Here is a 24,764-nt window from a genome sequence, read left to right as displayed (position 1 = left end):
TTCAAAGAACACCATACCTACTGTGAAGCATGGGGGTGGAAAAATCATGCTTTGGGGCTGTTTTTCTGCAAAGGGACCAGGACGACTGATCTGTGTAAAGGAAAGAATGAATGGGGCCATGTATCGTGAGATTTTGAGTGAAAACCTCCTTCCATCAGCAAGGGCATTGAAGATGAAACGTGGCTGGGTCTTTCAGCATGACACTGATCCCAAACACACTGCCCGGGCAACGAAGAAGTGGCTTCATAAGAAGCATTTCAAGGTCCTGGAGTGGCCTAGCCAGTCTCCAGATCTCAACCCCATAGAAAATCTTTGGAGGGAGTTGAAAGTCCGTGTTGCCCAGCAACAGCCCCAAAACATCACTGCTTTAGAGGAGATCTGCATGGAGGAATGGGCCAAAATACCAGCAACAGTGTGTGAAAACCTTGTGAAGACTTACAGAAAACGTTTGACCTCTGTCATTGCCAACAAAGGGTATATAACAAAGTATTGAGAAACTTTTGTTATTGACCAAATACTTATTTTCCACCATAATTTGCAAATAAATTCATTAAAAATCCTACAATGTGATTTTCTGGATATTATTTTTTTCTAATTTTGTCTGTCATAGTGGAAGTGTACCTATGATGAAAATTACAGGCCTCTCATATTTTTAAGTGGGAGAACTTGCACAATTGGTGTCTGACTGAATACTTTTTTGCCCCACTGTATATCATAAGTAGGACTGGTGGAGTTATGTCACATGTGCAGCTAACACAAATAAATGGAAATGTCTGCTCTACCCAAAATTACAACCAATGAATTGCAGCATTACCGCAAAAATGGAAGAGGCAAGTGGAAGGGGAAAAAATTAAGGAACTTGTCTGTTGGCCATGCATTAAAGACCAAAATTGGTTAAAAGAAAATTGTGATGAATAAAAAATATACCAGTTTCATTTCAGGACCAAATAATTGACAGGTGTGCCATATAGATTGCGATGTCCTGATTCCATGGCACATGGTTTATGAATTCACACGCAAAACGATGCCGCATTCAAAACACCTCAAGTCCTCAACTGGCAGCTTCATTAAATAGTACCCGCAAAACACCAGTCTCGACGTCAACAATGAAGAGGCAACTCCGGGATGCTGGCCTTCTAGGCAGAGTCGCAAAGAAAAAGCCATATCTCAGACTGGCCAATAGAAAGAAAAGATTAAGATGGGCAAAAGAACACAGCCTCTCGACAGAGGAACTCTGCCTAGAAAGCCAGTATCCCGGAGTTTCCTCTTCACTGTTGACGTCGAGACTGGTGTTTTGCGGGTACTAGTTTTGGTCACAGGTCCAGGAAAGGCTGAAGAAATGCAACATTTTACTTGGAGCTAACTCTGCAGATAGCAATACTGGGTAATTTGAGAAGTCCTAGTCAATTGATCAAAAGAAAATGTACAATCTGTAGTAACTATAAGAATAGAAAGGTTCAGAACTTTTGTGAAGCATCACAGCACAGTTGAAAAATATATGGCAAATAGAAATCCAAAATGGATGGTGTTAAGAGCTAGACGGTAGGGGTTGCATGAAGCCGAAGGATGGGACTAATGACAACAAGATAACAATTGTAAAATAATCTGTAAAATGTATGTAGGTTCAGAACTGGATGGACATGAGAAATAAAGGGAAGGCCAGGATTAAAAACAAACCTAATATAACTATTATCAAATGGATTGTGCCTGTAAAATGTATAAGCCGGAAGTAGAAGCCTAAGTGTTATTGTTTATTAGTTTACTCCAAGTAGGGGAGGGGTGGTAGGGTTTGCAGGGAATAATAAAGGAAAATATATTTTGTGTGTGTGCTTACCCAAAAAATATATGGTGGATTTGAAATGTTGCAGACAATTATATTGATGGAAGCTGCAATATTAAAGTTGATCCTCTCCCTAAGAAGAAAACAAATGTATAAATGTATTATTATTATTGGTAACCGCATAAACAGCAGAAAAATAACTGCAGGTTAAGTAATCCTGTAATTGAAAATTATACACCCATTGCTACTGCCCCTTTTAAGGGCTAGAATTGGTTTTGTACCCTATGTTGTGATTCTCACCAAATATGTTGTCTTCTCACACTATTCAAACCCCACAATCGAATGAACAGCTTATGAAGCACTATATCCCATACCCACCTAGGGCTCTATCAAAGGCACTTCAATCTTTTGTCTTGCCCGTTCACCCTCTGAATGGCAAACCTACACAATCCACATTTTAAGGCTTAAAAATCCTTCTTTAAAGCTGCAATATGTAACTTTTTGGGCGACCCGACCAAATGTAGTTATAGATCTGTCATTCTCAATGAAAGCCAGTCTATGAAGAGGTAGATCTGTTCTATGTACGTTATTTCTATGCTTCCCGTTCATAAGTTTCAGTTTTGCAGCTTTTACTTTCGGTTGCACCAACTTCAAACAGCTGAAAATACAATATTTTTGATTATGGGAAAGGTATTTCACAGCAGTTTAGATGGTACAATGACTCTCTCCACTCCTAGCTTGTTTTGTCACAAACTGAAATTAGCGGAACTATATACAATTTTAGCAACCAGGAAATGTCAGCAATTTCTGCGTAGTGAATGTTTAACCTGTCTCTTTGTCTCATCGACACTGATTTTGACGTGGATTTAACAAGTGACATCAATAAGGGATCATAGCTTTCCCCTGAATTCACCTGGTCAGTCTGTCATGGAACGAGCAGGTGTTCCTTAGCTGAGTGAGCGTAATTACTATTTTTTTTTTTTTTACTGGACTGAGGGCCTGCGTCTGAGGGTAGGGAGGGAGCAACGGTGAGGCTCACCGTCCCTCCGCTCTCTCTCCCTTCACTGAGAAAAGGGGACAGTCTTCCAGCTGATGCATTATTTCTGCCTCCACCAATTCATGTTGTTAATCCGATTTCCAGAGAAAGTGAAATATTGCTCCATATAAAAGCGACAAGCCGCTAATAAAAATGCAAGCTTATCGAAGCACTGTAGCACACGTTGTAGGGAGAACGCACATTTTATGGCTTATGAAAGTGTTGAATAAAGTGTTGACAGTGCTGAATAACAACTTCAACATGAACTTACTCATAAAAACAGCCGTGCTTTGCTCTCTGGTGTTGGTAACACAAACAGCACCGACTCACATGTGCCCATTTACAGTAACAAAGCCTTTCTATTGGTGTTTCAACTTCACAATTTGAAAGCTTGTTATTAACCGGTGGTCACCAACCGTTTTTGAAATCTCACAATATCAACTATGCTGTGCACTCTGCTTTCTTTTACAGTCTATGGCTCGAGGGAACTGTGTGGGCACGGTGATCTGAGCTACCTGATTGGCCAGCGGTAGGCCTGTAGGTGCACTTGATTCGCTCTCTGGGCCTGCCGGGCAGGTGGAGTTCTACCTTCGGACGCATGAAATGGTTCAAAATGGGAACACTTTGCCTTCCCGTCGCTAGGGTTGCTGAATCAAGTGCACCCTCTGCCAACGGCCCCCGAAACCAAATATAAAAATGTTAACGTAAGGCTTTATCGTTGTTTTTTTTTTACAGAAATGTTAGGTGATCACCTAGGAATGCCTTGGCGATCGACCAGTCCATCGTGATCGACTGGTTGGTGACCACTGGTTTACAAGCTTTCAATTGTGAAGTTTAAACACAAAGTAGAAAGGCTGTTACTGTAAATGGGCACATGTGAGTCAGTGCTGTTTGTCACCACCACCAGGACTAGGTTTGAACATGGCAGTCTCTAGACCCTCGAATGCGTCGCTGCTGTTTCTTTGCCCACGCAACAAGCTTCCACTTGATTTAGGCTCTAGTCTACCAATGTGGAGTTGTTACATCTTTGGCCAAAGTCCTAGCTAGTGCATCTGCCATAAAATTGGCACCCAGACCTCTCCGACATGAAGGGGTTAACATCGCAAGCACTAAACAGGACAGGGCCACTTCCTTTTAAGGACTTTAGTCTGGAGAGTTAGATAGGGGGAGGGAAATGTGGAGTGACGAAGAGCGAGCGTTGGGCATAGTAAAGGAGGCAGATTGACAGGGAGAGAGGGAAAGCCGGGAAAAGACACGGGGAGATTTAAAAAAAAATATATATATATGATTCATTTCCATGAGTACAACAGTTGAAGACGAGCTGAAAATTCGGAGTAATCTCTTGTACTCCAGTTTGTAGTGGAAATCCTCTCGCAAAGAGCAGAAAATCGAACAGCCTGTGTGTGTAATGTTCTCTGTCACACAGTGGTAAACTTGTGGTGGCTGTGGGAAAAGTAGGCCGTTGAGTACATGTTTTCCCAGCATTTGGCCTGCCCTAGTAATTTCACAGACATACCATACATTTTTCCCCTTACTAGCTGACTTTTCTTTTTTCTTTCTTACTTTCTTACTATCGCTGATTTTCCTGGGAGCCAAGTTTATTGAGGAAAAATGTACTTACTGTGATATGTGGTTGTCCCACCTAGCTAGCTACCTCAAGATGAATGAACTTTAAGTTGCTCTTAGTCTACTAAATGACCAAAATGTCAAATCATTTTCAACAGTCCTGGCTTAGCATGGCTCGTTGTAGCGTGTCCAGGGCCTCTACAATTTGGTAGCGAAACAACAATTTATCACTGGCTTTTGTGTACAAACTCAGCATCCACAGATGACTCTCACATGACGGGAGGTTTCTGAAGCAGCGTGAAACGCAAAACACGGTGCATATTCACTCGCCATGATCACTTATCCACGCCTCCTCGCCACACCACCGCCTTGATGTTCAGGGAAAATGGCGGATTAGACTGTGGTTGTGGCTGGATTTACTCAGCCTAGTGACTGGTCTATACAGTGCTGTCAAGTGCTGAGCGGTGCACTTTGGGGAGGGGCCACATTGACTGGTGACGCCTAAATGCAGAACATTATTGATAGCACAGAGGACTATAAGGGTGAATGAAGCCAACCGCAACGTTCCTTGACCCATCATCGTCGGGCCTGTTTTGGAACACGTATGCATTAAACACAGAGATGTGAGGATAAACAGCAAGGCTGAAATTGGACAGGACTCTCTGTTAAACAGTGGCAATTGTTACCGAGTAGACTATCCTGGCGAAATAAATAAATAAAAAAGTGACAGGGCTATAAACGTACAGGGGAAACACACACACACAGCTGTGCCCTCTTGAGAGAGTCAGTGAGTGCATGCGTGTGTATAACAGAGTAACATAGTGAAGTATGAGGGTAAGGCTAACCTTGTCTCCTTGCGGCTTGGGCCTCACTGATCACCGGTTAAGAGGTTGTGTCAAAGCAATCAGCTTAGCAGATGTCCAGCATCCGCACAGAGGAGAATTAGCAACAAGCTTGCAGACACAACCACTTTTGCGTCCGAAGTGGCACCCTATTTAGTATCGCAGATTTGTCTTTTTTTGGGGGGGGTGGATAACCATTTCAGACGCAGCCAATGGCTTGCCTTCCAGCTCGTCTATTGCCTCTGTGCTGCCGCGTGTCTCATAAGTTATCTTAATCCATAGGCTATAGGCTAAGTAAGGGATAATCAACGAGGGGCTATACGTTCCCTGGAAAATAGTGCATGATGCGGAAGGTGTGTTCCACAACGCGTTAGCAGAGTGGAACTCACCTTCCACGGAGTTGCATTATTTTCCAGGGAACGCATAGAGCCCTGGAGTTGATTATGCCTTTTTATACCATGGCTATAAATGAACATATTTCAAATCCAATTTTATTTGTCACATGCGCCGAATACAACCGGTGTAGACCGTACAGTGAAACGCTTACTTACTATCCCTTAACCAGCAATGCAGTTTTAAGATAAAAAAAACAAGTGTTAACGTATTTACTAAATAATAAATGAAGAAAATGTCATTTAAAAAAAGTACTAATAATTAAAGAGCAACAATTAAAATAACAGTAACGAGGCTATATACAGGGGGTACGGGTACAGAGTCGATTTGCGGGGGCACTGGTTAGTCGAGGTATTTGAGGTAATATGTAGGTAGAGGTAAAGTGACTGCATGGATAATAAATGAGTTGCAGCAGTGTAAAAATGGGTGGGGTCAATGCAAATAGTCCGGGTAGCCATTTGGTTAGCTGTTCAGGAGTCTTATTGCTTGGGGGGGAAGAAGCCTTTTGGACCTAGACTTGGTGCTCCGGTATTGCTTGCCGTGTGGTAGCAGAGAGAACGGTCTATGACTAGGATGGCTGAAGTCTTTGGCCATTTTTAGAACCTTTCTCTGACACTGCCTGGCATAGATGTCCTGGAAGGCAGGAGGCTTGGCCCCAGTGATATACTGGGCCGTACGCACTACCCTCTGTAGTGCCTTGCGGTCGGAGGCCGAGCAGTTGCCATACCAGGCAGTGATGCAATCAGTCAGGATGCTCTCAATGGTGCAGCTGTAAAACCTTTTGAGGATCTGAGGACCCATGCCAAATCTTTTCAGTCTCCTGAGGGGGAATAGGTGTTGTCGTGCCCTCTTCACGACTGTCTTGGTGTTTTTGGACCATGACAGTTCGTTGTTGATGTGGGCTCCAAGAAACTTGAAGCTCTCAACCTGCTCCACTACAGCCCTGTAAATGAGAATGGGGGTGTGCTCGGTCCTCCTTTTCCTGTAGTCCACGATCATCTCCTTTGTCTTGATCATGTTGAGGGAGAGGTTGTTATCCTGGCACCACATTGCCAGGCCTCTGACCTTCTGACTATAGGCTGTCTCGTTGTTGGTGTGTCGTCAGCAAACTTTTCTGCTAGAAATGTATTGATTTGCCAATAGAAATGTGACAACATCCACCGAAGTAGCTATCAAGTTTACTTACAATAGCTGCCTTGGTAACCAAAAAGACTTGCTAGCGTCGCTAACCAAACCGCTTGCTATTATGAAAATCGAATTCAATGTTTTCAATTTGACTTTTGCTTTCAAAAGCAGCTCAAAAATGGAACATTTAATTATACCGTGCGTTATAAGGTATTAATGCACACTTTAGAATGTAGAGTTTAACAGTGCCATGGTATAAATCTTGTTAATGTAGTGGTTCCTGTAGTCATTATACACTTCTCCAGGCATTGTGAGATCTGATCATCTGAGCAGTGTGACAGCCTTGACTACAATAGACTCTTTTACAGTCGTATACAGCTGTGGCAGTATCTGAGAGCGCGAGAGAGCTCCCAGCCAGTCTAGCCGCCTCTGTTCTCCCTACTGCTCTCATGGCTGGCTTCGCCCCATTGGCAAGGTCGGCCATGTTGGTTTGGAGACACGGATGCCCCTATCCTGCCCTGTCCCTGCGGTGCTCTAACCACAACAGTATGCCAACAGAGCGTGTTCTGACTTAAACCCCCGTCCCCTCCTAGTCTCTTTCCCTACAGCCTCACAACATTTCCCTTGTTAATGTCCTTGTGTGTTCCTGATCAACCCATTGACACTGGTTGCTACTTCACAGTCCTGTCTTTATTAACAGTCGCTTTGTCTGCGCATATAAGATAATGCTCTGTAGTGTTCATGTGGTGCCAAGAGATAAACACTCGTCCAGGCGTTGTGAGATCTTAGAATCTGGTAAGAACGCAGCCAGCGACAACAACCAACCACTAACTGTACCCATGTTTGATGACCACGCCCCCCCCCCCGTTTGCAATGTTCCACTCCATCAACGAAGCCACACCCTCTGAGCTTGTGGTTGCCGAGGAGACACGTGAGCCGCACCGCTCCCTCCCCGGGCAACTCTTCATATGACCCCGTGCTTATCAGACAGGCCTTGACTATAACACCCGGGAGGGGGGTGAGGGAAGAGTACGTGAAAGATAAACAGGGGGGGGGGGAAGAGGAAGAAATGGACAAAGAGGGAGAGCGAGAGACTGACAAATAATGAGTGGGAGTGGGGATTGAGAGGTGAGAAAGCAACACTGAGGGCGGGTGAGGGAAGCCTACTCAACTAACAGCAGGACAGTCCGTACACAGCCAGTCTGGTCAATATTCGCACTATCCGTTATCACCATTTTGTTTATGCTCTGTACACAAGAGTGGGATGCAACAAACCACTCACACCGTTTCTTTGTTTGGAAGTGCTCTCTGACTGCTCCCCTTCTCCTCTGCTCTCTCACATGGGCAGGCTGAGTAGAGCAGTGCCACGTTGATCATCTTCAGCTCTAGCTGCAATTAGCAGGGCCAGCAGACAGTGATAACGTGTAATAGAAATCAATTTAGACGTCAGCCAGCGCAGCATATGAATTGCTATCGTGATAGAGGGGGGAAAAATACCGGGTTAGATAGAGGGTTAATCTGGCATTTAGGAAGAGGTAGTTTCAGGAGGGAAAGGCGGGGGGGGTTGTTGTTATGGCAATGAGGTCTTCCTTGTGTTTTGTTGTCAAGGCAACTTCAGGCACTTGATATCCCCCATACGTGACGACAGGCGAGAGCACTTCACACACTCTCCTTACAAACCCAGCAGCACACGCAAATACACATGTCCTTGCACAATGGCACACTTTAGTCTACACTCGTTCCCAGAAATGCACTTTAGTATAATGATTATGACACCCTGAAACGACCATTATGTTAATATAAATCAATACACATAATCAAACGATACAGATTGAAAACACATAAAGTAGCCTAGAACTAGCCTGCTGTTTCAGCTTTCACATGATGAATCACTTATTTAACTTTATGCCTGGCAAGCTGATGCCCTTTGTGCCAGATTCAGGCAAAGGCCACTCTGGCTGTGAATTGATTTAACTGAAGTGAAATAACTTTTTTTATTTTAATTTTATTTTAAGTAGCTTAGTCATGCCTATATTTCCTCAAATCCAATTCTACTCAGTCAGTGCTCACTGTTTGGTAAGATAAGCTGATCAGTTTTGCCATTTGGATCACAATGAATGTGATTTTTTTTTGTTTTTGTTTTAAATGGGCCTGCACTGTTGGCACTCGTAGCATAACAATTTCACTGTACCCTGCATGTGACTAATAAACTAATCTAATCTACATGGACGAGGGGACCTGATCCTAGATCAGCACTCCTACTCTGAGACACTTGAAATGTACAGGCCCAGATGTCACAGCAGGCAGTTGCAGAAAACACAAACTAATATTGGAAAAACATTGGAAATATTGGAAAAACAACACTGACTGTCCTGAAGACGGACAGATCTAGGGCAACGGCAAGAATTAAGGTCCTACTCCAGTCTCCTTTTCACCTTATTTATCAACTGATTTACTTATTGGCAATTCCATGGTAGCAGAGTGACGCTGACTCTGATTTTTCACTTAAAAGTCTATACTTTACAACCAATGATTGTATAGTTAAACAAAACATACAACTCTATGCACAAGGACGACTTCAAAAATGTTCACTGAAAATGTTATAAAAACACATTTACTTGAAGAACAGTGCAGATGCAAGGTTTGCTAACAGAATGACCGCACAAACCGTAGTTCTGTTACCCAACTTTGCGTCTGCACTGTTCTTCAAGCAAGTGTGTTTTGTTAACTTTTCCGTGGAAATTGTTTAACTTTGCAAACCATACAATTACAATCATTGTTTTTTGTTTGACATGCATTTTAAAGTCTCAGCATCGCTCTGTTACCGTGGAATTGCCCTTAAGAAAAGGCACATCTCAGTAGGTGTTCCAGGTATCCTCTCAGTAGGTGTTCCAGGTATCCTCTCAGTAGGTGTTCCAGGTATCCTCTCAGTAGGTGTTCCAGGTATCCTCTCAGTAGGTGTTCCAGGTATCCTCATGGGCAGGGTAGGAAATGAACTAGGCACCATGGCAGGTAGAAAAATAAAAAAATGCACAAAAAAATCACTAAAGGATGAGAATGCTTTGTAATATTGCTAGTAAGAAGTAGTAATGTGGTTTCTTGAATATGTCAAATGAAATAATTTAGGTACAATAGTAAAAACAGAAACAGTTCTACAAATGAACATCAAGAAACGATAACGTGCAGACTCTTTTATGAGCACAATGGAAGTATTTGGGAGTTTTTTTTTAATGAGGAATGAAATGTTTTTTATGGAGTGGTCCATGCTCAATCAATCTCAATGTACCCTCAAATATTTGAGTCATTAGGTGAGAGGACAATGTTTCGATGCCTATTTTAAGGGGTGGGCATTTGCCATGGTAACAGGGCATTCTGTGTCTGTCAGAGGATCATCACAGCAGGCAGTTGCAGAAAACACAAACTAATATTGGAAAAACAACATAGCGTGTGAACAAAACGATGTAACTAGCCAAGAAACACGAGGACATAGTATTTTTGGGTCAATTCAACCAATGTGGGCTTTGGATAAAAATACATTTGAAATGTTCCCAAATGCTCTGTGACCACTTGCTGACGTCTTACCCAACAATGTCTCCACCCACATTTGGGTGGAGGGTGTTAACCCTGGGGGTTGGACCTTTTCCCTCTTTTGTTCTCTCTTGCTCCTCTATTGTTCCCACAAGCCGTACAAATGTATAGTACCAATTTGCAGAAAATGAAATTGTAGGACGTAATGTCGTACGAAGTGGGTGACGGGGCCACTTTTGGCTCGGGAGCACCACTTTCAAAACTACAGGCGGAAATGATCCAGGAGTTTAAGAGTGCAACTTTAAGTGTGTGTACTTTACTGTATTTATACTTGGGACATTGCTTTTCACAAAAGAGCTGGAGGATGTCTTTAAGCTGTAGGCCATGGGCCCTAGGGGATAAACTCTGAAGTGTGTCCCAATGAGGAAGGGGAAGGTGAGGGGGTTGAAATGTGTGCCTCTACGTCGGGCCTGCGTTCACATGGCCCAGTTAATGGTTGCTGACAGCTTGGTAATAGAGTGTGAAGGGAGACAGAGGATGGGAACCCTGGGCTGTGGTATTGACACTGTCCTGTCATTTGCCCCCACCTCCTCACGGACCCCACAGTACACACACTCGCATCACAGGCCTCTATCTATCTCTCTATAGGAGCGTTCCTCCATTTACTCATTAAACATTCATATTCACAACCGGAGTACACTGGATACATATTCATGATCAACACGGGCCTTCCAGGCAATCCATGTTCCTCTGTCTGTCCGACCCTACTGTCACAGCCCGAAGAGTCTGCGTCTAAGACACCCACGCAACAGGCTGTGCGTTGGGAATTTGGGAAATGTGTGGGTTTGGTGGTGTGCTTTCTTCTTTTGTGTGATTTTTATATTTTGTCTGGCTTTATAGCAGTGTAGAGTGTGAATACATAAATGTATGCGTGTCGGGTCTCCTTTCATGTGTTTGAGTTGTTTCTCTCTGCCGGGTTCGAGAGCGCTCTGCTAGCACTTATGTCAGAGGTCGGAACCACAGGCTCTACAGTTGCAGCGACGTGTGAACTGTGAACAGGAGAGAGTGTTCACTGCTAACTCTCCCTCTCTCTTTCCCTCCAGCCCCTCCCCCCAGCAGATACAACCGCAGAGTGTCAGGTGAGTTCTGTTTGACGTCACTACTCCCTAATGTAATCTTCAGCGGCGACGTTTTGCATGTTAAGTAGGTGTAGCTGGAGATCTTTGCTCTGGTGTAATCTTACCGGCCCTCTGAATGCCTCCTTGGTGTTGACACTAAGTTACTACTGGTTGTCTTGGTGTATCACACTATATGCTGATAACTTCTCAGGGTGTGTCACACTGGTATTAGTCCCCTGAAGTGTGCTTTTCAATGTGTTCCCTCGTTGTGACTAGCACAGTGAGGAATGCCTTACTATGACTTTAGGTGTTGTGTTACAATCTAAGTGTTCCCCCACTAGTGTGCGCGGAGGCCTTCAACCCAGATGACGATGACGAGGTGGAAGAGCCGAGGGTGGTGCATCCCAAAACAGACGAGCAGCGCTGCCGGCTGCAGGACGCCTGCAAAGATATTCTACTGTTCAAGACCCTGGAACAGGTATGAAGACGAGGCAGACGCGCCGTAATCACAGTGACAGGAAACCCCTTCACTTTATTCCAGTCTACGATGAGCTACACAGTCTCATGCGCTTCTGTTCTAATAGGTTGTAGTAGTTTCACATCGGCACATTCACAACCTAATAGAACACTCATTCAATTCTAAAGCATTGAAATGAATCGTTCAGTCTTTTGGGATAAAGGGTTACTGCTCTTTGTTTATTTCCTGGTACACTCGGTAACGCACAGTAATACAGAAGCTGCCAGACGGGCACAACTCACACCTTCTGTCAATAACCCCCGATAAGTGGAATCAATTAGCATAATAAATAATCGGCATCAAAATCCGTCTGTTTTAGCTAGAGATGGTATCTTTTTGTTGTTGTTGCACGATGTCGCACCTGCGGTGAAAGGTGGCAGAGCTAGAGCGGTGTTTGTCAGACCATGAGACATCCCGAAAATCGATCTTCTCACGTAGAGTCCAAACGGTTTGGCCTACAAACCCCTCTGTGGAAAGATGAGACTCTCATGAACACGATGGTGTTCTCCGTTTTGCACTACGCCCCCCAGAAGCATCACTCTACGGAAAGGAGTCTCTCACAAACGCATACATGTCGGATGTTTTGCTCTAGGACCCCTCACAAGACTATTCAGAAGGTAGCTAGGTACTAGTTTTTTTTTAAATGTATGGATGTATAGATAGTTTGGTGCCTAAAGTGGTTAAATACATCAAAAACAAATAAAAGGTATAGGACAGACATTTCAGAGAATATTACGTCAAATCACATATCTACCGTAGCTTTGATTGGACTGATCATGTCAACATCATACTTTCAAAGTCTTAGCTAGACAAGCAGTCATCGTGAATCACGTCGACAATCTACTGGAAAACCCTTTCCAATCCTTCTCGTATGAAGAGAAAATCTAGATAAAACATATCGGTGCTCATCGGCCATTGGTCATAAGCGTTACACAACAAGTCGGAAATCGCAAATTCAACAATGAGTGGTTTGGAAGGAATCGGTCGGAAAATGCAAGTGTCGCAAAGCAATCACTATTTTGCTTTCCCTGCTTGCTATTCAGTGGAGAGGGAGTGTGGTCCAAGTCTGGGTTTAAGGATTTAAAACGTCTGAAAGGGCCTCTTTTTTTCCCCCCAAACTTTAAAATGGTAAACATTCACACGTGACACCATGGGCTGGAACACATTGGCCACGCTGTCAATCCAGCATGACTTCATCCAGAGAATGCCAGACTTTGACTACGTTTGATGACAGTTTGCCCACAAGGCGGACCGCCGCGCCACCTTCCTGTTCAAGTGAGCACAACAAAGTCCAAAAATATGTCTGGTATGCTACTACATACAGTAAATGATGTAATATTCCAGGGATATATGAATACTGTAGCTAAGAAAGTAATACTTTAGTGTATGTTGTGTTGTAAGCTGTCAGTAGCCCATGTGTCTCACCCTTAGAATACACTGTTCTGACCTGGTGGTGCACATGTAGCCTACTGCCTGATTTTAGAGAAATGTCATTGAATATTGTAAGAGTTTTCGTTGTCTGCTTATATGCCCCCATTATTTCAAATCAAATATTATTTGTCACATGCACCATAATACAACAGTAAAATGCTTACTTACAAGCCCTTAAACCTTCAATACAGTTTTAAGAAAATACCACAAAAAAAGTAAGAGATAAGAATAACAAATCATTAAAGAGCAGCAGTACATAACAATAGCGGGGATATATTCAGGGGGTACCGGTATAGAGTCAACGTGCGGGGGCATCGGTGTCCACGTAATTGAGGTAATTTGTACATGTAGGTAGAGTTATTAAAGTGACTATGTATAGATGATAACAGAGAGTAGCAGCAGTTTAGAAGGGATGGGAGGCAATGCAAATGGTCCAGGTTGCCATTTGATTAGCTGTTCAGGAGTATTATGGCTTGGGGGTAGAAGCTGTTTAGAAGCATCTTGGACCTATCTTGGACTTGGCGCTCCGGTACCACTTGCCGTGCAATGCAGTGCCTTAGACCGCCCCGCCACTCGGGAAGCCCAAATTATTTATTTTTCAACAAAAAGTTCAGTAATGGACCCATGTAATTCCAGTTGATATTGCGAGGGTTGTTTTGTTTGCGCAATGCGCTGTCTGTGCGTCGGTATATTGTCTATAAGTGGATCCTCGTGATTGTATTTTCCTTACTTTTTAGACCACATAGGCCTATTAAAATACTTCAAATGTTAGGCTGTCTTTCTCGCTCTCAATTTTCAAATCAATTCAGTTGACTTTATTGACATGGCAAGTTAAATGACTTACATTGTCAAAGTATACATATAACAGACAATTGTGAGACCAACAGCAATAAGGCATCAGTAATAGTAGTGGAAATGTGATTCACATTAACAGCAACTACAACAACAATATTAATGAGAATAACAATACATTAAAGCAATAGTAGTAGACCCGTCTCAACATGACTGAGAAGCCACATGACAGGATATGAGAAACAAAACAAAACCAAAATGGGAAATGTTACATTGCACTTTTCACTGGCTGTCCCTCAGGTTGTGGCAGGAGGACACACATTTTGGCTGCCAAAACTGCACATTTTAGGCTTTTCACCCAATAAATATATTTAAATAACATTTCTTCACATTTTTATACTTTAACATTCTTTGTACTGATTGATAGTTTTGGGAAATAAATATTCTCTTAGGTCTGAGTATTTATCACAGTGTAATAGAAAATGCAACTCTGTCTCTAAATCAAATCAAATTTATTTATATAGCCCTTCGTACATCAGCTGATATCTCAAAGTGCTGTACAGATACCCAGCCTAAAACCCCAAACAGCAAGCAATGCAGGTGTAGAAGCACGGTGGCTAGGAAGAACTCCCTAGAAAGGCCAAAACCTAGGAAGAAACCTAGAGAGGAACCAGGCTATGTGGGGTGGCCAGTCCTCTTCTGGCTGTGCCGGGTGGAGATTATAACAGAATATGGCCAAGATGTTCAAATGTTCATAAATGACCAGCATGGTCGAATAATAATAAGGCAGAACAGTTGAAACTGGAGCAGCAGCACGGCCAGGTGGACTGGGGACAGCAAGGAGTCATCATGTCAGGTAGTCCTGAGGCATGGTCCTAGGGCTCAGGTCCTCCGAGAGAGAGAGAGAGAGAAAGAAAGAGAGAGAGAGAATTTGAGAGAGCACACTTAAATTCACACAGGACACCGAATAGGACAGGAGAAGTAGATATAACAAAGATATAACAGATATAACAAACTGACCCTAGCCCCCCGACACATAAACTACTGCAGCATAAATACTGGAGGCTGAGACAGGAATGGTCAGGAGACACTGTGGCCCCATCCGAGGACACCCCCGGACAGGGCCAAACAGGAAGGATATAACCCCACCCACTTTGCCAAAGCACAGCCCCTACACCACTAGAGGTATATCTTCAACCACCAACTTACCATCCTGAGACGAGGCCGAGTACAGCCTGTCCTCTCTGGGCAACCAGGTTTGCCTGTGATGACCGGTCCCTATGGCCAGATTGCTCACTGAGTCTGTACCTAGTCAGTGTTTTCTTCAGTGTTCTGTCTGTCACAGTGGTCAGACAGTCTGACACCATGTACTGTCTGTTTAGAGACGATTAGCATTGAAGTTAGATTTTTTTGTTGACTTTCTAATAGGTGATATCTTCATTTTTGCTTTGTGATGATTTGGTTGGGACATATTTTCTGAGTGTTTTCTCTCTTTATGTGTGGTGACTAAAAGAAGAGTCAAGTTAAGGCCTCAACGTCTTGCGACATCTACCTGAATTTCTGTCGGTGTCCATTTTGAAAAGTGCTGAACGAACAGGCCTACCTTGTCATAGCTCATTTGCTTGCACTTGCTTATACTTAGCTCTAAGTGTTAATGATATAAAAACAAAGATTGTGAATTTACTGAACATAAATGTAATGGTTGTGTATGGTTCGGTTCAAAAGGCGTGTCGGCATTGGTTATTATTGAAGGAGAACGCGGTTCTTATCAAGTTACACGAATACACAAGGAGTCAGTAGAAACCAGTTTTATTTAAGCATGTCAGCCGTATCAGCTATGGTTTTTAGAAAGGCAGTAAATGAGGCTGAATGAGCTGTTTCACTGCCAGATGAAGCCCAGCTGATAAGGTGTAGCGGTGGTAAGGATTCACGCCACAGTGCTGAAAGGAAAGCTCTGCTGTCGGAACAGCTTTTATCTAGGCCCTAATAGTTTTTGGGCACCGTTTGTCACCATTTACAGTGCAATTCATGTGTTGGGTTGTCTAGTGGCTTTGCTGGCATGCCTTTTTCTGTTTTTTAAATTGGTCGAGTTTGCCCCACCAAGATTTTCATGCTCAAATTGGCACTGAGTAAGACCAAATTCTGTTACATCAAATCTAATCTTTAAAAAAAATATATATATTTGTTTGGTACCTTAAGGGGGCCTACAACTCCAAATCAAATAGCTAAATGATCCTTGGTATGACAATCTTAAAACAATTCCATATGCTTAGTAGAACTCACAAATGCGAGTGAAATGCACTGTGGAACCCTGACCTCCCGCCAACGTGGCTAGTGAAATAGACATCTACCCGCCAATGCCAAAATCTATCTGGATTTGGCAGGTGGCGGGTGTTAATCACCCCCTCCTCTCCTGCCTGCCTGTCCTCTCCCTCACAGGAGCAGTTCTCGGAAGTCCTGGACGCCATGTTTGAACTGCGCGTACAGCCCCAGGAGCATGTCATCGACCAGGGAGACGACGGAGACAACTTCTACGTTATCGAGAGGTGTGTGTGTGTGTGTGTAGTTACTTAGGAATCTTAACAATCAAGGCATTCACTAGAAAGCAGCATTCATAACAAACACACCTCCACTCATCTTCCAACAAGCCCCCCTTGGGCATGATCCTCTAGTTGTTTTGTCTGCTGTGCGTCCTGGGCCTCTATGTCTGTGTCCCAAATGGCAGCTTTTTTCCTTTATATGGTGCACTTTCTTTTGACCAGAGCCCATATGGCCTTGGTCAATAGAAGTGGGCTACATCGGTAATAGGGTGTGTCCCAAATGGCACCCTGTGAGTGGGCTTATTCTCTCCGCGCCTTAAGCTCCCTCCTCAGTCATGCTAGTACCTCAGCCTGGGAGGCTTAGGTCTAGATGCACGTCATAAGCATGTTAAACCAATTCCCCCCCTACGCTCTGCCTTGCAAAGCATCATGGGAAACCCTTTGGTCACCTACATGGCCAGGTGACCATCATACTAATCCCCCCCCCAAACAAAGTTAATGCTCCACCGGCAACCACAAAGTAAATTCCCAGAACTGAACTGGTAGTACTCTTGGTCCAAGCTACAGACGAGTACTCGTAGTACTCATCTGTAGCTCCAAGCTACAGATGAGAGATTTAGATCAGTGATCAACTTTATTGTAGATGAAGAGTAGTCTGCATGGTTTCCAAATATCTCATGTTTGAGTTTTCTAATATTATTAGTCTGTTCTTAATTTCTCTTTTGTCTCTCTCTCTACTCTCTCGCCCCTGTTTCTTTCTATTTTCCTCTCTCTCCTTTCTTTCAGAGGAATCTATGACATAGTGGTACTGATTGATGGCGTAGGGACGTGTGTGGGGCAGTATGACAACAAAGGCAGCTTCGGGGAGTTGGCTCTGATGTACAACACCCCCCGCGCTGCCACTATTATTGCCACCCAGGAGGGGGCGCTCTGGGGCCTGGTGAGAGATACACCCACACTGCCCTGACCCTTGACCTCAAGTTCACACTGCTGTGCTCTACCACAGCACCTCCCTGTGGACACCAGGGAGAATAACACAGTGGCCATATATTAGAGATACATTATGTTTTGAGCAAAATAATTGTTGTTTTTTTAGACACCATTGCTAAATTCAAGTTGCCAGTTCAAGGTGTTGCCAGTTCAGCCTCTTTTAGTGGGGTGATTTCGGCCTACATCACCAGGCAATATATAAGTTAATAGACCGATAAGAAAGAGCTCCAAACCTCTCAGCCAATAACAGCTAGTTTCAGTTTTCCCCTCCCCACTCAGACAACTCCCAGACCACTCCCAAACAGTCCTAGCAACATTCTTGCTTCTAAAATTGCCCTTTGCTAAGAAGCGATTTGTTTATTTTTTACTATTTTAATTGAAAACAATCACGGTAAGGTACTTAATTGTTACCCAGAAATGATTTGCTATTGGAAAAAAAAAGAATGATCCTTTTTTAAAGGAACATTGAACTTTGAAGTGAATCAGGTCAAATCAAATGTTATTGGTCACATACACATGGTTAGCAGATGTTATTGGTCACATACATGGTTAGCAGATGTTATTGGTCACATACACATGGTTAGCAGATGTTATTGGTCACATACACATGGTTAGCAGATGTTATTGGTCACATACACATGGTTAGCAGATGTTATTGGTCACATACACATGGTTAGCAGATGTTAATGTGAGTGTAGCGAAATGCTTGTGCTTCTAGTTCCAACAGTGCAGCAATGTCTAACAAGTAATACCTAACAATTCCACAACAAATACCTTTTCCACACGAGCCTAAGTAAAGGAATGGAATAAGAATATATAAATATATGGATGAGCAATGTCAGAACGGCATAGGCTAACATGCAATACATAGTATAGAATACAGTATATACATATGTGAGAAATGTAAACATTTTTAAAGTGGCATTATTAAAGTGACTAGTGTTCCATTTTATTAAAGTGGCCAATGATTTCAGGTCTTTGAAAAGTTAAATATTAGGTGCTAGGGAGGCTGGAGTGGGTCTTTAATGTGTCGTCGATACTTCTTAGATATTGTGCTTTTGAGATTCTTTGAGCTTTAAGACTCTTTTGTGTAAATGAATAGCGCTATAACAGTTGAATTAATGATTTATTGTTTATATTATTAGATGATTGTAAATGTTATAGAAGATTAGTAGATGGATATTATAGGAAATGATGGCAGATCTATCCATAACTTTCCCCCACTAGAAATGTATAACATAAGAAGGAAATAGCCGGTCTGTGTTTAGCCTATGTTGGTGTGATTGAGTGTTATCCTGCCTGTCTGTGACCGTGACCGATGCTGTCTGTGACACTACCAGGACCGGGCCACGTTCCGTAGGCTCATTGTGAAGAACAATGCCAAGAAGAGAAGGCTGTACGAGCAATTTGTGGAGTCTGTGCCTCTACTGAAGTCTCTGGAGGTGAGGGGAAGATGGACAGTGATACATTGTAGCACTGAAATGGCCAACTTGCCTTTGCTTTTCCTTATCAAACCTCTCTCCTGCTCTTTTACCTCTCTTAGTTATCTGAGAGGATGAAAATTGTGGATGTATTAGGAATGAAGACGTTTTCCGATGGAGAACGCATCATCATGCAGGTAGGACAGTTCTCCGTTGTTAACGTACTGGAGGTTGTCTTGACATTACTGTAATGACGACCGGGAAGAGTTGTAAATGTGACAGTCCCTGTTGGTTTGTGTTGCGGCGTAGGGGGACAGGGCAGATTGTTTCTACATCGTGGAGACCGGAGAAGTGAAGATTATGATGAAGAGCAAAGTAAGTCTACTTCCTCCTTTTCTCATCCCTTCGTTTCTGTCTGTGCCTCATCACCAGATAATGTAAAAAAAAAAAAAATTTAAATGGCTTTGTTTTATGTTCAAGTCACCCTGTTTTTTTTCTTTTCTCTCTCTCCTTTTTTCTCATATGTACTACATAACACACCTGCGCCCAAAGACAAAGATGGTATGACTGATCATTGTAATATGTAATATTAATATGAAGAATAATACGAGTTGAGCACAGTGATCCTTTTGAAAAAAATCGAACAATTGTGATTCGAATCTGAATATTTGTCATTCATAATCAACAAAATGTTTTTTAAATGATATTTTAGCTAGCTACGTAGCTATGGTTCCTAACGTTAACTAGCGCTAGTTGGCTGTACCAGCGCCAAAATTCCTTCTCATCCAAATAACTTCTCCATCTGATACCTTTTTAGTAAATGGTGAGCCAACCATTTTGTTTCCAGCACTTTTATATAAGACAGAACGGTGCAAGACAGCACATTTCCAGATCCTGTCAACCTTCTGCTATGAGTTTTTTTATATATATTTTTTAATATATATATATGAACATTTTAGTTTTCATAACACATTGTTTGTGTGCTGCTTTGTCTGCATGTCCATTATTGTGTATTAATTGGTGTTGTATGTATTAGTTGCTGCAGTCAAATTTCCCCTTTCGTGATCAGTAATGTAATTTTTCTCAATAGTGAGTTTTCTCATGGCTCTGTCCAGACTTGGGTTCAAATACTATTTAGGGTATTTCAATTACTTTCAAAATGTCTTACAAAGGAAGTCTTTTGATTTTCTACAAGTAGCTGAATATTGGAATGTATTTCAAAGTACACTTGGAAAATATTGGCGTGTATTTGAAAATACAAATATATTAAATACACCATGCATTTAAACTGTTAAGCTATCTATAGGAAGTTATTTGTCTCTGACTTGGCCACGTTATTTGAAAATACTCAAATACACAGAAAATAAGTATTTAAATTAAAAATACCCATATATTTGAACCCAGGTCTGACTCTGTCCCTCTGCAGCAGACATAGCCTATACACAACACGTTTGGGCTTCCTTGGTGCTCGTGCTCCATGCTAAAACAAACATAATTTAGTGAATATTTGAATCGGCAACCAATGATTTTGAATCCGCTTCATATTAATTCAAATAAGAGTAATCAAATCATAATTTCTGTGACCCTCCTCTCTCTCCCCCAGACAAAGGCGAACCAGGAGGATAATGTGGAGGTTGAGATCACCCGCTGTAGCAGGGGTCAATACTTTGGGGAGCTGGCCCTGGTCACCAACAAGCCCCGCGCTGCATCAGTGTATGCTGTGGGAGAGGTCAAGTGCTTGGGTAAGGCCCCTCCATACGTTTACAGATATGTGTGTGCACGCATGCGTGTGTGTTTGTGTTTATTTTGACACAGACACACACATGAGTGGGTGTCCATCTGCGTGACAGCGAGAGAGATTTTCTGTCTGTTGTGTCTCCCTGAATCTCTTAATGGTAGATTACTGGCTTGTAAACGCATAGCTACACAAACGCATAGCTACACAGCTGTTTCCCTTAGACGTACTCGTGATAATGTTCAGCTCTTATGAATTCAAAAGTGTTTGCACATCTCACAATTCTCCAGGCGTATGGTTAGGGTACCGACATTGTCATATGAATTAAATAACAATATCTGCTCACTTTAGCGTGCTCCACTATAGTTTTACTGCAATGTTTTGACTGGAAGGTCTGGAGTGTTTACGCTAAGCATGGCAAAGAACCTTCTCAAATAAACTATACAGGAGGGTACGCTACAACAGAGTGATATTCATTAGTGCGCACCGTAGTGAAGCGTTTTGCAACGGAACACGAAAACAAGTTCAGGAAGTCCCTCCCCGTTTCGGCCTGTTTGCTTCCGTTTGGTTGTTAGATTGACACCTGGGTCATATTCACTATCTGTTGTGCAGCTGTGTGAGTGATGCTGTCTCCTGTGTTTTTCAGTAATAGACATTCAGGCGTTTGAGCGTCTGCTGGGTTCCTGTAAGGAGATCATGAAGAGGAACATCACCCACTACGAGGAGCAGCTGGTAGCTCTGTTTGGCTCCAGCATGGACCTGAGAGACTGACCACCCTTCTCCGTGCCTTACACAAGCAAATTTACATGAATGAAAAGATACCTACACATTCAGACGCACCACTTACATAGTATAAGTACACCCTGACACACAGATTTTCTAGCTCAACCCTCCTTTATAAGCTCACTAATAGGTGTACACACACTTTCTACTCACCCCAAAATATCACACGCCCTCTTACAGTTGCTTGAACCTGCTTTCAGCCTCTTTGTTTGAATTGAAAAAGCAATGTCCCTGCTGATACAACCCTGCCACCGCCACAGCACAGCAAGGACATACTACACGCGTGCACTCAGACATGAAGGCTTGTCCTTTCTCTCTCACAGATGCACACACACACACACACACACACCAAACCTCAGCCAAGGACCCATGCGCACACACAGGCACCACCCACACTTTCAAATACAGACACCTGGTGAAAAAGAAAAAACATTTAAAAAGAGAGCAAATTAAAAAAGGAAAAAATGCAAAGGTTTAAAGAGAAGTTTTAGAATCATTTTATGAAGATAAACCGAAGCTTTGATAAAATATGATTTAAATAAAAAAGTGTTCATTTGGGGTTGAGTCCTTTCTGAAAGCTCTCCTGCTGTTGTTGATTGATTCAGTTAGTGCCGGTGATTATCACAGAGGACCCTAAGTTTCAGGGCTATTGTTATTATCATTAATCCACACATGTTGTATTGATTAATGTATTATTATATATTCATTATTTTGTTTTACTTTGACCAATTCAGATATAAAGCACCATCTCCGACAATGTCAAACAAAAATATAGTGCTTATTTCTCCTTGATCATTCTGAATGAGTTGTCCTGGATAAGAATAAAGCAAACATTTTTATTATATTGCTGTGTCAGTGTGTTGGTTGTATTGGGTGAAAATATACATTTATTTCATGTTATGGTTAATCATCCAATGACTGAGTTTATATGGTTTATTTCCTGTCGTTTTCTAAAATATGCTATGACCCATTTGTATACCTTTATTTAACTAGGCAAATCAATTAAGAACAAATTCTTATGTACAATAACGGCCTACCCCAGAAGACGCTGAGCCAGATGTGCGCCGCACTATGGGACTTCCAATCGCAGCCTAGATTCCAACCAGGGACTGCAGTACCAGGGACGTGCCTTAGACCGCTGCACCACTCGGGAGCCCACATGGAAACGAGCTCACAGCCAAAGATTTTCTAGTGTATTTCCCGACAAAGTGACTGAACCATAGACAGATTAGTTTGATCACCGATCCAGGAACGGTGCATCCCACTTTCAGCGGGAGAAGCGTGAAACCCCGAAAATGTAGGTATTAGTTGTGGCATTAGGCTATAAGAGCATACATTTTTTTCACAATTGCTTTGCACTTTAACCGAATGCAAACATTGGCAGTTAGGTCTTGGATATTTGGAAATATGTTGAAAGAAAGGTTCCTAGATGAGTGCTTGAGGTCGAGGCATCCTTTAGAATAGTCTGTTTCAGTGCACTTTAAGAAACAGACTACCGAACCAGCTCGATTTATGTTGCCTTTGATGGAGTTCACAGAGATGGCCTCCAAATTATTTATTGCATTCTGTACTGTAAACCCAATGCATTTAGGACAAAAACGGTTACATTGTGTAAAGCGCTGTCACTATTTTTTATTTTTTATCTACCCTTATTTGGTGGTGTGAGTAAAGGTTGGCAGTGTGTACCTACTGTGTATTGCAGCGCCTATCCTCCTGTAATTTTTCATTATAAACTGGGTAGATTGAGCCAGAATGCTTATTGGCTGACAGCTGTGGTATAATTAAGCAATAACGATAATTTTTGTCTTTAAAATTGGGTGTTGGGAAATAAAACATACAACTGGGTGAAATAATGAGTAACATGGTCCTTCCTCTAGGGCCTCCGCCTCCTCCCCCACCTAGTGTTCCCTGTCTTCCTCCTCTTTCTAGTCTTCCTACTCCTTCAGCTCATCCTCCCTTTATACCCCCTCCTCCACCTCCTCCCCTTCCTCCCTCTGCTCTATCTCCACCTCCTCCCTATTGTCTATCTCCTCCACCTCCTCCTGCCTCTATTCCTCCTCCTCAGTATCCGGCCCAGCTGGTGGTTCGGACCCTTGAGGAGACACCCTACCGAGAAGTCTAAAGGAGTTCCTATCTTCAAGGACATCTGAGTTTGAGGGCCTGGCTGACCACAGGCCATTCACCCATGTCACTCAGCCTCACACACACATGCTCAGGACAGAGGTTAAAGTTCATGGGGGAAAGGTCAGTCCCTCTAGCCTATTTAGTAGCACATCCTGAAGGGTTTGACAGACTGAAAAGGAAAGATATTTTATGGGTCTGGCTTGCTCTCTGGTGAACTGTGTAGTCCCTAAGACCTAACAGAGATATTCTTGCTGCTGTAGACTGAGAAAATACTTGACCAAATAATACCAAAGTTCCAAAGTAGTTTTTCTTCTTGTCATGAAAGAGAAAATGTATGAACTTAACGGTTAACTAAATAATTATCACAGCTATATTTTGTGTGCCTCATGTTTCAATCGTTTTGCTGTTGAAATAAAGAACTGTGTATTTAAGTGTCTTGTTACATGTTTTCTATGAGTCACCTTTTAAGATTGCTAATTGCTAGTGATCTGCTGCCACCCTCCTGGTCAACCAATACCCCACTGCCACCCATGCCACTCCTGTACTGTCCTATGCATTGCACTGGCATTCACCCACACACTCCACTTACTCAACAAGGTAAAGTATAACATTTACTGTCCAGACTTCCGGTGCCTCTCCTTGTTCGGGCGGCGCTCGGTGGTCGGCCTCACCGTCTACTAGCCATCGCAGATCCACTTTTCTTTTTCCTTTGGTTTTGTCTTTGTTTTCACACACCTGTTTTCCATTTCACAAATATTTTGTTCCTGTATTTAAACCCTCTGTTTCCCCCATGGTGTTGTGCGGGATTATTACATGATCAGTCAGGTTAATGTTGATGGCTGTTTTTTTGTCGGGTGCACCCGTGCTTTATCTTTCCCCTTTGTTTTGGTCAAGTGTAATTGTTTACCTTGTGCCTTGTTGAGTAAAGTACGTTGCTCACTCATTCTGCTCTCCTGCGCCTGACTTCATGCACCAGCTACACTCACCTTCTGACAATTACTGTGTTTTTACAGAGTTATAATCACTTCTGAAAAACCCACTAC

General features: G+C 42.7%; 1 protein-coding gene across 2 annotated transcripts in view; it reads left to right on the top strand.

The window, feature by feature from the left end:
• Nucleotides 1–22,441, top strand: part of prkar2aa (protein kinase, cAMP-dependent, regulatory, type II, alpha A) — a 38,859-nt gene extending 16,418 nt beyond the window's left edge. The window contains exons 2-11 of one of the 2 annotated variants that reach the window (XM_024375271.2): nt 11,374–11,409; nt 11,730–11,866; nt 16,568–16,674; nt 17,455–17,608; nt 18,999–19,100; nt 19,202–19,276; nt 19,389–19,454; nt 19,632–19,640; nt 20,683–20,821; nt 21,461–22,441. In XM_024375271.2, the coding sequence (XP_024231039.1) occupies nt 11,374–11,409; nt 11,730–11,866; nt 16,568–16,674; nt 17,455–17,608; nt 18,999–19,100; nt 19,202–19,276; nt 19,389–19,454; nt 19,632–19,640; nt 20,683–20,821; nt 21,461–21,585 (950 nt within the window). In that variant the 3' untranslated portion in view covers nt 21,586–22,441. The remainder of the gene's footprint in view (nt 1–11,373; nt 11,410–11,729; nt 11,867–16,567; nt 16,675–17,454; nt 17,609–18,998; nt 19,101–19,201; nt 19,277–19,388; nt 19,455–19,631; nt 19,641–20,682; nt 20,822–21,460) is intronic. The other variant, XM_024375272.2, reaches the window with a different exon arrangement.
• The last annotated feature ends 2,323 nt before the right edge of the window (nt 22,442–24,764 follow it).

This window comes from Oncorhynchus tshawytscha, linkage group LG16 (genome assembly GCF_018296145.1).
Source record: "Oncorhynchus tshawytscha isolate Ot180627B linkage group LG16, Otsh_v2.0, whole genome shotgun sequence".
Lineage (NCBI taxonomy): Eukaryota > Metazoa > Chordata > Actinopteri > Salmoniformes > Salmonidae > Oncorhynchus > Oncorhynchus tshawytscha.
This window is presented reverse-complemented; position numbering and strand designations above follow the sequence as displayed.